Source organism: Mesoplodon mirus, assembly GCF_964341445.2.
Source record: "Mesoplodon mirus genome assembly, chromosome: 5".
In the NCBI taxonomy this organism is placed as follows: domain Eukaryota; kingdom Metazoa; phylum Chordata; class Mammalia; order Artiodactyla; family Ziphiidae; genus Mesoplodon; species Mesoplodon mirus.
In genome coordinates, this window is record NC_138980.1 from 93,072,571 (window position 1) to 93,090,020 (window position 17,450).

General features: G+C 37.8%; 1 protein-coding gene across 1 annotated transcript in view; it reads right to left on the bottom strand.

The window, feature by feature from the left end:
* Positions 1 to 17,450, bottom strand: part of CAMK4 (calcium/calmodulin dependent protein kinase IV) — a gene marked incomplete at its 3' end in the record, with an annotated part of 231,581 nt that overhangs the window by 17,853 nt on the left and 196,278 nt on the right. The window contains exons 6-7 of the mRNA XM_082621912.1: positions 12,374 to 12,464; positions 10,273 to 10,347 (exon numbers count right to left, since the gene is read on the bottom strand). Coding sequence (XP_082478038.1) covers positions 10,273 to 10,347; positions 12,374 to 12,464 — 166 coding nt within the window. The remainder of the gene's footprint in view (positions 1 to 10,272; positions 10,348 to 12,373; positions 12,465 to 17,450) is intronic.

Below are 17,450 nucleotides of genomic sequence, written 5' to 3' on the forward strand. Positions count from 1 at the left end.
CACATGTCACCTCCACTTGGATGTCTAACAGGCATCTCAAAATCAACAAGCCCCAAACCTGTTGCTTCAGAAGTCTTCTTCATCTCACTTAATGTTAGCTATATCTTTCTAGCTGGAGCTCTCTGATCCCTTCTCCGATAGACTCTTTCTCGCCTACTGTTTCTTGCCTCTGTCCCCTCTATCTGGAATGTTCTTTCCCTAGATATCCATGTTGCTTGCTCTCTCCCTTACCTCTTTCAAGTCTTTGCTCTTATGTTCCCTTCTCAGGTGAAGCCTTCACTGATCACACCTGTTTAAATATTAACTCAGGCTCCCAGCACTTCCTATCTCCTTTCCCAACTCTATATTCTTCCATAGAAATTATAACCTCTTTTTATATAATTTACACATTTACTTTGTTTATTATTTGTCTTCTCCCACTAAAATGTACCTTTCTTTTTTTTTGTCTTTTTTTTATTAGTTTCTGCTTTATAACAAAGTGAATCAGTCATACATATACATCCGTTCCCACATCCCTTCCCTCATGCATCTCCCTCCCTCCCACCCTCCCCATCCCACCCCTCCAGGCGGTCACAAAGCACCGAGCTGATCTCCCCATGCTCTGCGGCTGCTTCCCACTATCTATCTACCTCACGTTTGGTAGTGTATACATGTCCATGCCTCTCTTTCGCTTTGTCACAGCTTACACTTCCCCCTCCCCATATCCTCAAGTCCATTCTCAAGTAGGTCTGTGTCTTTATTCCCGTTTTACCCCTAGGTTCTTCATGACATTTTTTTAAAAAATTCCATATATATGTGTTAGCATACGGTATTTGTCTTTCTCTTTCTGACTTACTTCACTCTGTATGACAGACTCCAGTTCTATCCACCTCATTACAAATAGCTCAGTTTCATTTCTTTTTATGGCTGAGTAATATTCCATTGTATATATGTGCCACATCTTCTTTATCCATTCATCCGATGATGGACATTTAGGTTGTTTCCAGCTCCGGGCTATTGTGAATAGAGCTGCAATGAACATTTTGGTACATGTCTCTTTTTGAATTATGGTTTTCTCAGGGTATATGCCTAGTAGTGGGATTGCTGGGTCATATGGTAGTTCTATTTTTAGTTTTTTAAGGAACCTCCATACTGTCCTCCATAGTGGCTGTACCAATTCACATTCCCACCAGCAGTGCAAGAGTGTTCCCTTTTCTCCACACCCTCTCCAGCATTTATTGTTTCTAGATTTCTTGATGATGGCCATTCTGACTGGTGTGAGATGATATCTCATTGTAGTTTTGATTTGCATTTCTCTAATGATTAATGATGTTGAGCATTCTTTCATGTGTTTGTTGGCAGTCTGTATATCTTCTTTGGAGAAATGCCTGTTTAGGTCTTCTGCCCATTTTTGGATTGGGTTGTTTGTTTTTTTGCTATTGAGCTGCATGAGCTGCTTATAAATTTTGGAGGTTAATCCTTTGTCAGTTGCTTCATTTGCAAATATTTTCTCCCATTCTGAGGGTTGTCTTTTGGTCTTGTTTATGGTTTCCTTTGCTGTGCAAAAGCTTTGAAGTTTCATTAGGTCCCATGTGTTTATCTTTGTTTTTATTTCCATTTCTCTAGGAGGTGGGTCCAAAAGGATCTTGCTGTGATTTATGTCATAGAGTGTTCTACCTATGTTTTCCTCTAAGAGTTTGATAGTTTCTGGCCTTACATTTAGGTCTTTAATCCATTTTGAGCTTATTTTTGTGTATGGTGTTAGGGAATGATCTAATCTCATACTTTTACATGTCCCTGTCCAGTTTTTCCAGCACCACTTATTGAAGAGGCTGTCCTTTCTCCACTGTACATTCCTGCCTCCTTTATCAAAGATAAGGTGACCATATGTGCATGGGTTTATCTCTGGGCTTTCTATCCTGTTCCATTGATCTATCTTTCTGTTTTTATGCCAGTACCACACTGTCTTGATTACTGTAGCTTTGTAGTATAGTCTGAAGTCAGGGAGCCTGATTCCTCCAGCTCCGTTTTTCGTTCTCAAGACTGCTTTGGCTATTTGGGGTCTTTGGTTTTTCCAAACAAATTTTGAAATTTTTTGTTCTAGTTCTGTGAAAAATGCCAGTGGTAGTTTGATAGGGATTGCATTGAATCTGTAGATTGCTTTGGGTAGTAGAGTCATTTTCACAATATGGATTCTTCCAATCCAGGAGCATGGTATATCTCTCCATCTATTTGTATCATCTTTAATTTCTTTCATCAGTGTCTTATAATTTTCTGCATACAGGTCTTTTGTCTCCTTAGGTAGGTTTATTCCTAGATATTTTATTCTTTTTGTTGCAATGGTAAATGGGAGTGTTTTCTTGATTTCACTTTCAGATTTTTCATCATTAGTGTACAGGAATGCCAGAGATTTCTCTGCATTAATTTTGTATCCTGCTACTTTACCAAATTCATTGATTCGCTCTAGTAGTTTTCTGGTAGCATCTTTAGGATTCTCTATGTATAGTATCATGTCATCTGCAAACAGTGACAGCTTTACTTCTTCTTTTCCAACTTGGATTCCTTTTATTTCCTTTTCTTCTCTGATTGCTGTGGCTAGAACTTCCAAAACTAGGTTGAATAAGAGTGGTGAGAGTGGGCAGCCTTGTCTTGTTCCTGATCTTAGTGGAAATGGTTTCAGTTTTTCACCATTGAGGACAATGTTGGCTGTGGGTTTTAAAATGTACCTTTCTTAAAGAAGAAATTGTTTCACTGCTATATCGCTGCTATATCACCTAGAACAGTGCCTGGTGCATAATAGGAGTTTAATAAATATTTATTAAACGAAAAAAGAATAAAGTTCCACAGAATACCCTTTGTTTAGGTCAGTATCAGACCAATACAAAGGCCCCAAGAGACTCATTTTCCTCTAAGTTTAAAATTTCCAAGACAGCTTAAAATAAGCCTGCACTCAACCTGCCGAGTCCCTGTCCTTTGCAAGGTCAAGAACAAGATGAGCTACAACCTTTCCTCATCACTCCTGTGTCTGTCTTCAGTCCCACTTTTTCCTTTACCTGGCACTTGTTCATTTGGATCAGGCACTGCTAGCACGCCGGGGACAATCCTATGATGGCCTGGGGACATAGCATATCTCAGGGAAAACGAAGGGCTGTGCTCAGGAAGGGGAGATGGATCTGAGACCAATCTGCTTATCGTTCTTTGCTTTCTTCCTCGAGCCTTCCCTACTCCCTTCCTATTGTCAACAAGCCCCATGGGAACCCTAGTGTACACACACCAACCTGTCAAGGGGAAACTTACACATGGTGCAGATGACATTTTACTATACGTTTATTTCTTCTAGTGTTTGTTTTTTTTTTTAAGTTCATTGCAAAAATGAAGGCATCATTGTGGGTATTTAATTAGTTCTCAGGTGAGATAATCCCCTACTTGATTAGATTATCAATGTAATTGGATACTCATTATTTCACCTTAACTATTTAGTGTTCTAGAAAGGAACGAAAACATGAAAATATTCTGAAAGCTTGTATTTTAGACTATTAAATTTACTTCTTTTATCTCATTTAAATTTTCTAATATTTTTCATGGTAATGTGTGTGCATGTAGATACAAATCTCTTCTGACTGTAGACTGTTGAAAAATTATAATTTTCGTAGAGTGAATGTAATAGGTTATTTACTTAGAACATAGCAGTGTGGTACCAAGGAAGGATTATCCCTATAATAATGAGACCTGGCAAATGCCAAGAGGAAATAAATTCTTAACAGCTTCTGGACCCTGAAAATAGAATTTGGATAAACAGACAAGTAGGAGTATAAAATATGAACACATATAGTTTAATTAACTAAGCCTATGAATAAATTAGATACTTGGTATTAGACAGAAACATTCTTTTATCTAACAACTTCCACACTGGTTTCTTTTTTACTCTAACAGCTTGTATTTCTTTTCTGTGATGGGCATGGGTAGGTCTGAACACCCACAAAATTCAAGCCTCAAATATCTGAACCAGTTAAGATATTTTGGAAGTAATATTGCACAGTTACATTGTAGCACATTTATCAGGAGCCATGGCCCAATGGATTTTTTTTATCTTGAGACCTGTTTCTTTTCCCAACAACAAGATTTTGAGAACTTCTTCAATGTTGACCCCCTCATGGACTATGTCAGAGCGCTAGTCATTGATTCCATTTATCTGGATCACAGATTTTAGTTTTCTGGCCTGGAGTTTAGTTTTGACTGGGCAGATTTCCCAGGAAATAATGAGTATTTGCTTAAATACACAGCATCTGTGATATTTTTTCTTTTGAGATTCACTTATAGGAGAACTCTCTGTTATTAATAGCCTGGGGCAAAGGTTCTGTAAGTGAGACTGATTGGGTAACTTTCCTTTTTAAATTTCCTGACAAATGACAGATGGTATAACATAAATACCCACTCTCTCCAAAGATGTAATTGAAAAAACCCTTCTATTCAAAAAACTAGACACAGTGTACATAAGGATAATTGACCTAGGATGTAATCGTCCTTACATCAAGCAAGGAAACACGGTCAGCACCCCCTTCTCTGTCACTGTTCCAAGTTAAATGTAAAGTCTCTGTGTAAAGTAATGCTTTCCACAGTGATTCTTGTCAGTTTTGCTCTTGGGTTGCATTTCCAGATCATTCTATAAATGAACAGTTTCCTCCTCACCTAAATATTCTCAGAAGGCTACATGGCAAACTGATGACAGTACTTATATGTGGTGAGGGGAGAAAGGGCTAGAATTGAGGGTGATCCTCAAAGAGGGCTTCAGCCTTGTCTATAAATGGTCTAATTGTTTATAAAACAGATGAATATAAATATTACTATATTACATTAAAAAAAATTCAAACCCTGCATCTTTCCTCCACTCTAGGTCACCTACTTCCTGTGCCCTGGTGTTACTAGGACTTCTGTTTTTCCCTAACTCAGCTTTTTCAATGCTTTCAGTGTATCCTTAAAATCCTGCCCCCTCCTTTGCTCCCACTTGGAGGTAATATTCTAGTGTATTTCCTTTGGACCAAGAGTATGTAGAATATATGTCTCTTTATATATATTATTATTTTTTTAAGTTTATTTATTTATTTTTTGGTTGCGCTGGATCTTCGGTGCTGTGCGCGGGCTTTCTCTAGTTGCATTGTTGCAGTATGTGGGCTTCTCATTGCAGTGGCTTCTCTTGCTTCAGAGCACAGGCTCTAGGTGCACAGGCTTCAGTAGTTGTGGCATGTGGGCTCAGTAGTTGTGGTGCGCAGGCTCAGTAGTTGTGGTGCATGGATTTAGTTGCTCCATGGCACATGGGATCTTCCCAGACCAGGGCTCGAACCTGTGTCCCCTGCATTGGCAGGCGGATTCCTAACCACTGCACCAACAGGGAAGTCCTCCCTCTTTATATATATTATGAACTTTGCTTTTTAAATTAAATACATTGAACTTTCTTGTTTTTGATTTCTAAGCCTGCCTCAGCCTATATAATAGTAATTCCACACATACATTTAGCACTTCAGAGTCCACAAAGCACTTATATTTTCTCTCTCAATCTCCACCCCTGCCCCAGCTTCCTTGCTGCTTCCTCCTTTTTGTATAATATAGCAAATTACTACTTCCTGATGAGTCTCTACCTATAGCAGAGTGGAAGGATTATCTTGATCTTGTTCAACCACTCAATTCCCTTTTTCCCCATTACACAGCCTCAAGGGTGATATGGATATCTGCAGGGAAAAAAATAGCAAATGGAAAATAAGCCTCCATTATGAGATGGCATTATCTGTAAGATGGGCCTGTCTTATAAGATGGCAAAGACAAGAGTCTGAAATAGTATTTTTACAATAATTTTATATTAAAAAAATTAACGATTGGATTTAGGAGTAGATTGAATACATTATTCACTGAGAAGCTGTTTATGGAGTGACAGGAAAGAGCATTTACAACAGCTTTCTAATTTGTCTTCTTTTGATCTCTTTTCTCTCTCAAATCCATCTGTCATAATGTCATTATCAAGGTATTTATAAAATACAGATTTGATTTAAAAATATAATTGCCCTGATTAAGAACCTTTGCTGGATCACTATTATCTACCAAAGCAAGTCTGAATTCCTTAGCCTAATGTACAGATTCTTTTAAAATTTGGTCCATCCTACTTTTCCAAGTCCATCTGTATTCTCTGTACCAAAGACTCTATGTTCCAGTCATGCAAAGTGACAAAGTAACAAACAGTCCCTGAACTTTTCAGATGCTACCACTCCTCTGACTTTTCTCTTCCTGTGCTTGCTGACAAACAATGCCTTGTGGCCACCTCTTCACTTGTTGAACTCCTATTAATCCTTTAGTACACCTTCTCTGTAAAGGCCCATCTAAGAAGGATTAATTGTTCCCTCCCCTCTGCATGCTTGAGCCTTTGGCTCAGATAAATATCTAACTTATTACAACAAATTTTGATTTATGTGTACAGGTCTTTCTTCTTTTATAGCCTATGAAATCCTTGAAGGGCAAGATCATACTGTGTTCACTCTTATAATCTCAATGACTAACATGGAGTCTATTAGACATTCAATGTTCATTTTATCAGTGAATGAATCATTCATTCATAGAATGACCATTCTGTACTGTTGCAAGAAAGATTTGCTCTTATCACTATTATTATTATTATTAGTTTATTTATATTTTGGCTGCACGTGGGATCTTCGTTGCAGCATGAGGGCTTCTCCCTAGTTGTGGCATGCAGGTTTTCTCTCTCTAGTTGTGGTGTGCAGGTTTTCTCTCTCTAGTTGTGGTGCGCAGGCTCCAGAGTGCATGGGCTCTGTAGTTTGTGGTACACAGGCTCTCTAGTTGAGGTGCAAGGGCTCAGTAGTTGTGGCGCGGGGCTTAATTGCCCCTCGGCATGTGGGATCTTAGTTCCCCAACCAGGGATTGAACCCACATCCCCTGCATTGGAAGGCGGATTCTTTACCACTGGACCATTGGGGAAGTCCCTCTTATCACTATTATTAAAGCCACTGAAAGGACTGCTATCTCTTAGTCACAGCAGGGACCCTGAGAGATCACTAGGATAAGTTCTCCCTGATCCTTCAATTTCAGGGCTGCTCAAGTCTCAGAGAATTTCTCCAACCTACCTACCTCCCTGGAATACTTATTGTTCAGTATTAGATAACGATTACTAAATTGTCCACCAGCTTTATTCTTGTGGGAAATCCTTAATTTGTTGTCTCATTCTTTTCTCAATCCTCTTTCAATGCTTCTGTCAATTGGTCAGCAATTAGTGGTCACAAACAGGCAACCCCATTTGACATATAGTATTAAATTCAAGGTTCTTATTTTTCTCCATACTGTTGGTGAACTGGGGGCAGGAAAGAAATTCAGGATGAGGACAAATAAGGACATATGAATTAGAGAAAGGAAAAGTTCACACGGCATCATTAGAAGGGAAGGGTGATAGGCTGTCCGCTAACAGTTCTAAGGAAAATGAAAAACAGCATGCCTATAGGGAACATACTGCAATGGTTTCCACATTAAAAAATATTTATTTACTTATTAATTTATTTGGCTGCATCAGGTCTTAGTGGCAGCACGCAGGCTCCTTTCTAGTTGTGGTGCATGGGCTCTAGAGCATGCGGGCTTAGTCGCCCTGCAGCTTGTGGGATCTTGGTTCCCAGACCAGGGAACGTCCTCTGCATTGGAAGGCGGATTCTTAACCACTGGACTACCAGGGAAGTCCTCACATTTTTTTCTGAGAATGAAAATCTTACTCATAAGCCTGTGGTAGAGATAGTGAGTCATCTAATGCAATATTCATTCTTTGTAACAGAACTCTGGATTCATTTGGGACAGCAGCACGTGCAGCCAAGGGACATATTGCCAGTTTCCCTGGCAGTGTGGCTAATAAGATATAAGTGGAAGTGACATGTGGGGCTTCAGCAAGCCTGTTTAACAGTGAAAATGTGCACTCTTTTTTAGATTTTTTTCCTTCTGGTTGTGTAGAATGCAGATATAATGACTGATTTCAAGCAGCCATTTTGGACTGTGAGGAAACAAACATACTCAGGAATGGTAGAGTAAGACAGGAAAAGTCTGAATCCCTGACACTGAGATCCACCACACCTGCAGAGCCATAGCTGTGGAACCCATCAGGATTGCCTATCTCTAGACCTCTAGCATCAGAGAAATTAACTTCTGTCTTGTTTAAGCCATAGTTATTTTTAGTTTTCTGAATTTACTCCTAATTGATAAATTACTCCTGTCCTCAAGGATCTTAAGATCCAGAAGAAGAATATTTGGCACAATGTAAAGATTTAACAGAAAGACAGGTACACAATTCTGTGTACTTACTGGATTTATGAACAATTCAGCTGCAAGAAAGTAATCTAAAATATTATTATTTTAGACCAGGGAAACTAGTTAAAATCAAAATTATAAAATGTTTATGTGAACATGGAAACATGGAGACTGGTGTGGAAGAATGAGGCTATTAATATTGATTACACGTTTGGATTTCACTTCTTACAATGACCAAGTAATACTTCTGAGGCTTCAAAAATTAAAATAGAGGGCTTCTCTGGTGGTGCAGTGGTTGAGAGTCTGCCTGCCGATGCAGGGGACACGGGTTCGTGTCCCAGTCTGGGAAGATCCCACATGCCGTGGAGCGTCTGGGCCCGTGAGCCATGGCCACTGAGCCTGCGCGTCTGAAGCCTGTGCTCCGCAACGGGGGAGGCCACAGCGGTGAGAGGCCCGCGTACCGCAAAAAAAAAAAAAAAAATTAAAATAGAGAACATTTTAAACTAAAAGCAATAAATGATAAATATTTCTATGAGGGAAAACTATGTTGATTTATCTATGTTGCTTTTCTGAATAGGGAATTCTATAAATCTGTTTTTAGGACCTTGTATACCTGGATTCTCATCCCTGATCCACTAATAACTAGATGTGGAATCTTGGGGAAGTCATACTCTTTTGACCTTAGTAAAATGAGAATGTTAGTAAAGGAATATTAAAGTTTCTTTCATCACTAAAATTCTGTGAATTTAATCATACATTTGCTTCAGTGACTATCTTACTGCAGCTCTCCAGTCTGATTTCTATGAATTCAAAAGTTGTTACAATGAGTTAGTAATGTAGTTCTTATGTGCCTATTTCTGAGGTGGGGTGACTAACAAATATAAATGCCATAGAAGAATAAGACAGATAACTCCAAATACCACCCTTCTCCTGTGTCTCCATAAAGGCCTTTCCATACGCATAACTTGGTATTTCCTAAGGTGCGATACTTTTTTGGTTTCATGTCTGTTCCCCTATAGATTGTGAACCCCTGGGGATGGGGGTGGAGGCAAGAAATGCATCTTCCTGGTGCCAAGCACTGGCCTGAAATACAGCAGGTGATTTTGCTGAAGAGATGAGTGAGTGAAGGAAGATTTGTATAAAAAGACGATGATCCTAAGAGAAAATGATAGCTAATCTTATGACTGGTAACTTGAAGTCTTGTCTCATTTCTTTGTAATCCAGATTTTCATTAATTTGTGACATATTCATTAGTCAGAAAAACTTTAGAAATTCTTGATAATTTTTGCAAGCTTTATTGGCTTTTAGGTTGTTGCCAGATTAATATAGCTATCAAGGAAAGAAGGGTGAGCTTCATGCTGGCTTGGATCAAATGCTATTGTTCTGTCTCTGGATTGTGAACTGTACTCAGGGTACCTTCAGCCCATTCTGGGAGACTGGGCAAGAGGATGCAAGGACTGTCCCACAGCTCATCTTTGGGGGACTCTGGCGGGGAAACCCCATCTAAAGCCGTTGTCCTAGTGAGGCTAGGCCAATGCCATTCATGAGAACTAGGGGCTGCCCCGCTCTCGCTGTAGTCTTATACACCATCGGAATTAATGATATATGCTCTCCTCACACACCTTCCTGAGTAAAAGCAAATAAGTAAAGTAACAAAGGGCTCATGGCTTTAATCCCAACCACAATGCTGTTTCCCTGCCCTTTTCCCCGGTGACTGTCTTTCTATTCCTGAGTGGGTCCAAGAGTAGCTACTACCTAAAAGCAGGTACAGAACACCCAGTCCTTCCTTCTGAGGGCCCCTCTCCCCCTGCTGTCTTAACAGGGGTGCCCTAAAATCAACATCATTGAACCCCTCATGCAGAACAACAGGGGGTCTGAGTGTCATTTATATATGCCTTCCTCATGGAGACTTAAATCAAATTGTGTTTCAAATAGAGATATTAGGAGTTAAAAAAAATCAGATCATTGAATACAATAAAAGTAAAATATCAGTATTAAAGAACATACCGCAGTACCCTGGGGTTCCACATACTGTCTTCATGAGCACTTGATGTTCCACGATTTTAGAGAGTCCAAAATCAGCTGAGACAAGAAAAAAATTTAATGAAGTGAGTCTTTTCTCAGCTTTTATATGATGACAGATTATTTTTTTGTTATTCAAAGTAAAACTTATTTATTTGTTTGTACTTGACGTTGGGGTGGATATAGATAGAGGCCAGTCACCTGGGAGAGTAAACTAAAAAAACTAAATAATTCATGCCTTGCTTTAAATCGGAAAAAAAAAAATCCCATGACTCCCAAATACATGTTATGCTCTTCTCTATAATTACTAGGTTTTAGTAAATAAGCGATTTCTTCTTGAAATAATAGTTGTGGCAGATATATTTTGTCTAATATTAATTCTGAGATTTGAAACTAACTCTAAAGGACAGTATAGAATTATTGATATAATTCAGAACTTTTAATCCACTGGAAGAAACCAAAATAAAAAATTAGACTTTTGTAAATGTCAGTAAAATGAACAGAAATATCAAAGGTTTATTCTGCTTCAAAATAAATAATTTTGTTCTCTAGTATATTTGACAGATAAGAATTTACTCTTGTATGAGGAACATATAACTTTGTGCAAAAATTCTTATTTATTTCTCAGAATGGTACCTAGATAAAACATTAACAAAAGTTGCTACCATTATGGTCTATTTGCTGGGCTACATCCTTCTCACCCAGGAAACATAAGCAAACAGTTCAAGGCCATTCTTCAAGAGAGGCAGGTACAGAATTGATGCCATTTTAGACTTCAAAGATAAACCCACATTTCCATGGAGGTGCTGATCCTTATCAGAAAAAGCAGCAGGAAGTCCTTCAGAAAGAAAGGCTCTCCTGTCTAAATTAGTATCTATCCATCCATTTAAAGAAATTTCTTGAAGGATAAAATCTTTGAAAGTGATGTTAAAGGAAATGGAAGCCTCCCTGCTGCCCACTGCCTTTCAGGAGTGATTATGAGAATAAGCTGGCTGCCCAGCACAACTTCAGTATTTTTTCTTTAGGTTCTTGCATTCATAAAGCACATTATATTGTCTGAGCTCTTCCATGATATGTACAACTTAATTTTCAAAAGTGTTAACATTTATAAATGCAGTGAACTCATCAGATTAGCATTATAAAGGACAGCGCCAAAAGAGCAATGCCCTTTAGAGGATTTAGTACAGATTCTACTAAGGAGATTTCATCTAAAATAAATTTTATAATTATTTTTGCAAACAAAGATTTGCTCTGTAAGGGACATGGAAAGTAAAATTTAATACACGTTTTTCTAAAATGATGACTTAATGATCTCTTTGGGTAGATCAGAACTTCCCAAATCATCTTTGTAGTTCTTCAAAGTGCTTATTGGGGGAAAAAAACCAAACCAAGGTTTCCAGAGTCAAATAAGGTTTGGAAAAAGCCTCGCAGACACTAATTTAGATGTCAGTCTACATATTAGCATTTTTAACTTTCTCAAAAGTCCTGCAGAAATAAAAATCTTGTTTAACTGTAAGTTGGCATTTCTTAACTTGACCAAACTTAGCACCTCCACAACCCATTCCCCCCACCAAAGGGAGGGGGGAATGGTTCACTCAACTGAGGACCAGTGTTCTGTGGAGTGTACTTTGGGAAATACAGCTCTCAATTTATCTCTGTTCATATAAACAAATGATTCAGGGCCCAAATTCACTGATATGTACTAAGCATTTTGTGTCAAAGTTCTTCATTATCTAAAATTAAGCTCCAACTAACTTGTGTAATAAGAAGTGTCATGTAATCTGTGATTTTCTACTATATAAACTTATCTACAAAATACAAGGTCACTTCCTGAAGTCCCTGTCATTTCCAAGAGCTGTGATTCCTTTGTGTGTCCAGCAATGAAGCACCACCTTCCACGCACTAATTCAGGTAAATATTCCAGGAAGGAGCACAGACTTCCAAAACAATGCATTATTCCTTTACAGACACCAATATTTGAGGAAATTGAATGGAGACAAAACTGGACAGAGCAATATTTACAAATTCTGTGGAATAAATTTCTTCTGCTTTGGGAAAAGGGATCATAAGACATCAGGAACCATACCAATTTTGAGTGGTGCATCTGGGGCTGGAGTTGCATAGAGAAGATTCTCTGGTTTGAGATCACGATGGACAATCCCATTTTCATGTAGGTACTAAACAGGGAAAATAATTAAGTAACATTCATATAATTATATTTATGGTTCCAACATTTAATCTTTCCAGAATTATAATAATTTTTACTAAGTTAAGTGATTCAACAACACACATACTATGATTTAAAAATAAACACCATAAGGGAAAATATGTTTTAAACTATATGTCATTTGAGAATAGCTTATATTTTCCTAAAAGTGAAATGCAATTTAAATTGTATAGATCCAACTGCCAGAAATAAAATATTTACTTCTCAGAGAATATTGGTTGCAGTTCTCATATGCATATTACCATATCAGCTCAAATTGGCTAATTATTATTATAATAAAGTCAAGGTACTCTGTGTTGAAATTTGTCTGATATATTATCTGAAAAGCATAATTGTGTCATCTTAGAAGTTCACAACCATAGCAAAGATTTCTTAATTATCATTTGAACAGACATTTAGATGTGAGTAATTATTATAGAGAACTACCCTTAATATGAAAAATATTGTTTAATGACAATGAATGCTCTCATAGACTCTTCTGAGGATTAGTATATCCAGCTATCAGTATAGAGTATTATACTTGAGATTATCTTAAAAATTACCTCTAACAACTCCATTCATTTTATTACATTTTAAATTACTTTGTAAATCATGTGTAATTAAACATGTAACATACTCTCATTGTGAATGTTAAAGTTCTACCTGACCCTGCTTCTCTTCCAGGGGAACCCTCAAGTCCTCTCCAAAAGCAATCATTCATCAGTTTGAAATGGTCTGAACTTTTTTCTATGCATTTACAAATATGAGTAGATGTATACAAAGAAATATCCCTGATTTTTCCATTTTCTTACATCAATGTATCATTAATAAAAGTTTTTACACTGTTCTTTTTTTCACTTAACATGTCTTTGAAATCTTCCCCACATGTCACCACAGCTTATTTTATTTAATCCTTGCATCCATTTTTTGTTTGATGTCCATCACTTTTTATTTTGCTATTCCCATTTTGATGGACATTCAAGTTTTTAAAAATTACAAATAATGCATTAATAAACCATCAGTACTTGGATATTTGAGTATTTTTGCTGGTATTTCTCTAGGACAGATACCTGGAAGCAGGTCTGGTGGGGTTAAAAGGTATATAGACTTTTAATTTTAATATATACTGAAAAATCACTTTCCTAAAAGACTCCATCAGTATTTACTCACATAAACATTGTAAGTGTATATGTTTTCCTAATATCTTTACAAAATTTATATTTTTAACTTTTGCTGAGCTGGAGTATAAAAATTATACCTTAAGTTTTGTTTAATTTGTCTTTCTCTGTTTACTGGTATAGTCTAGCTTCTTTTCATACCTTTACTGGTTTTCCTTTTCATAAAATGCCCATTCAAATCCTTTGCCTATCTTTCTGTTGGGTTAAGAGAAAAAGTTGCCAGAGTGCTGTAGTTTTTCTCCTTTCCAATCTCATAGGGGAAGGGAGGAAGTCCTTCTTTCTTTCTACTCAACCAAGTAAGAGGGGATAAACAGCTTCAAGGTCACTTGACATGTGTCACTTAGTGATTTGGGGAAATAAGGACTGATACCTGGCTCACTCATGAAAAACTGGAAAATGGTTGGAGCAGGTGATTGAGGAGAGAGGGTCTCAGTGAGATTCAGCTGCCCTCGAATAATAGCTGGACAAAGAAGCACATTTCTCAGGGGCCCGGTGTGGACTGTGCAGAACGGAATCAGACACTAGTCTCCCAGAAGAGGTCCCTTTGCTGGAGTGTTTCCTGCTGGGATGATGCCACCTCATCTCAGCATCACAGAAAGCAGAACATGAGGGAGGTGACAGTAGGCAGCTGAAGGGCCACTCAGATCACCTGGAGTGAGAGAACTGTCCTGCAATGAGTCTCTGTAGAGCTATCAATGGTGTCCCATAGGGAAAGAACAACAGGCATTTGTAACCTGCCACACCCAGAGATCACTGGTGCCAGCCCAGAACTGTGCCAGTCTGGTAAGACCAAGTCTTAACCCTCCATCTCCTAACCCACTCTTCATCATCGCCTTCACATCCCAACCCTAGAAGGACCACAATCAGCATCTAGCTGGTTGAAAAAGAGCAAGAAAAAAAGAAGAAACTAACAAGAATTCCTACCCCCTATGTTTATAAATTACAGATCCCAAGGTGGGGAAGGGAAGAAGTTTAAAACTGGATGAGTCTTAAATTTTGGTCTTCTCATGAAAAGATGCTCAACATTGCTAATTATTAGAAAAATGCAAATCAAAACTACAATGAGGTACCACCTCACACCAGTCAGAATGGCCATCATTAAAAAATCTACAAATAACAAATGCTGGAGAGAGTGCGGAGAGAAGGGAACCCTCCTACACTGTTGGTGGGAATGTTAAGTTGGTACAGCCACTATGGAAAACAGTATGAAGGTTCCTCAAAAAACTAAAAATAGAATTACCATATGATCCGCAATCTATTCCTGGGCATATGTCTGGACAAAACTATAATTCAAAAAGATACACGTACCCCTATGTTCATAGCAGTACTATTCACAATAGCCAAGGCATGGAAACAACCTAAAGGTCCATCGACAGAGGAATGGATAAAGAAGATGTGGTACATATATACAATGGAATACTACTCAGCCATAAAAAAGAACGAAATAATGCCATTTGCAGCAACATGGATGCAACTAGAGATTATCATACTAAGTGAAGTAATTCAGAAAGAGAAATATAAATACCATATGATATCACTTATATGTGGAATCTAAAATATGACACAAGCGAACTTATCTGTGAAACAGGAACAGACTCACAGACACAGAGAACAGACTTGTAGTTGCCAAGGCAGGGGCCGGGGAGGGATGGACTGGGACTTTCGGATTAGCAAATGCAAATTATTACATATAGAATGGATAAAAAACAAGGTCCTACTGTATAGCACAGGGAACTATATTCAATATCCTGAGATAAACAATAATGGAAAAGAATATAGAAAAGAATGCATATCTATGTATAACTGAATCACTTTGCTGGACAGCAGAAACACAACACTGTAAATCAACTATACTTCAATAAAAAAAGTAAAAAGTAAAATTTTGGTCTTTTCCTTACCCAAGAGGGACTAGAAAAACTATGGGCATGGCCTGAACTTTTATTCATTGAGGAGAAGAATGGATTCACAGGGTTAATGTGTCAGGACAACAGTGAGAAAAACATAAAGTTGCTTTTGTTCATGTCTTACCAGGTCTAGCTCACTCTTTATACTAGATCATTATCAGGTAGATAATAATACCATTCATGTCCTAAGTACTTACTATATTCCAAGCACTATTATAAACACCTTTGATCTCTTAGTTTATTTAATCTTAGCAGCAGCTCTGTGATGTAAATCATATAATTCTTATTCTGGAAGTGAGAAAATTGAGGCATAAAGAGGCTAAGAGATCTGTACAATGTCACAACTAGATATTGTGGTGTCAAGATTCAGACCTGGGCATCTGGCAGCAGAGTCCATACCTTTGCTCATGTCATGATTCCCAAGCAGGTGCTCAAAAAATACTTATTTCTTGATTTTGTAGGGTGGGGATGAGAGGAAAATAAAAATGGAGAAGAGGGGAGAATAATGGAAGAGAGGGAAGGTAATAAGAGAGTGGGAGGAGGTATGAGAGAATGATAGAGGACCACACTCAGCTGCAAATGATACCCCGGAAAAAACCCACCATATCCCTAAGGAGGAAGATAGTATATCTTGTATATGCAGTGTTTGAAAGGCAAAGATGTGAGTATCTCATATAATAGCTTTGGAGCATACCTAAGAATTGCATAGTTTGGGATCAATAGAAAATATTGATTTTCCTCCCTAATCCAACCCAATTTAGAAGCTCCACTGCTTTAGGAAGAAAATGACACTGAAAATAGCAACACAATAACAACAGCAAATGAGATGAACTGACAAGTGTTGGTTTAGCAAGTACTAATTATGTAAAGATTCTCATTAAATGTTGTTCTGGCTTTCTTAAACAGAAATGGTGGTCATGTGTTCTAAGTCCAAATCTAAAAAAAGCAAGACAAAACAAACAAAAACAAAACACCATTTGGCACTCCATAAAGGAGAACTAGACCAGATAACAGAAGAAAAGTTTTAGAGAAAATAATAGATTATTAAAAGTCATAATATAATCATGTACACATATGGGAGGAAGCATTTAAGCGTATTTTACTGGCAAAATGGCAATTTTATTTTTGCTTAGACCCACTGATTGCCTTTCATCAATAGTTAGTACTTTTTTTTTTTTTTTTTTTTTTTTTTTGTGGTACGCGGGCCTCTCACTGTTGTGGCCTCTCCCGTTGCGGAGCACAGGCTCCAGACGCACAGGCTCAGCGGCCATGGCTCATGGGCCCAGCCGCTCCGTGGCACACGGTATCTTCCCGGACCAGGGCACGAACCCATGTCCCCTGCATTGGCAGGCGGACTCTCAACCACTGCGCCACCAGGGAAGCCCAATAGTTAGTATTTTTGACTTTTACATTATCTCAAGTCAGGAAGCCAGGAAGAAGGAAAACATGGAGTATATGATCTTTTGTCTTCCCCAAGGAGATACAATCATTAGAAGCAGCAACACTTCCAGAGCACCAGTTCTCAAACTTTTTGGTCTCAGGACTTCTAGAAAGTTAAAAAAATATATATTAAGAACCTCAAAGAGCTCTTGTTTATGTGATTTATGCCTAACATTTAGTTACTGTGTAAGTAGTTAAAACTGAGAAATTTAAAAATAAAATAATGAACTCATGACGTTAACATGTACATTTTAAAACATAAATAACTATTTTCTAAGACAAAAAATTAGAGAGTACTATGCCATTATTTTTAAGTTTTACAAATTTCTTTAACGTCTGGTTTAATGGAAAACAGCTGGATTCTCATATCTGCTGCATTCTCTATTGTAAAATCACATATCATGTAGACTCTGGAAAATTCCATGGTACTTTGAT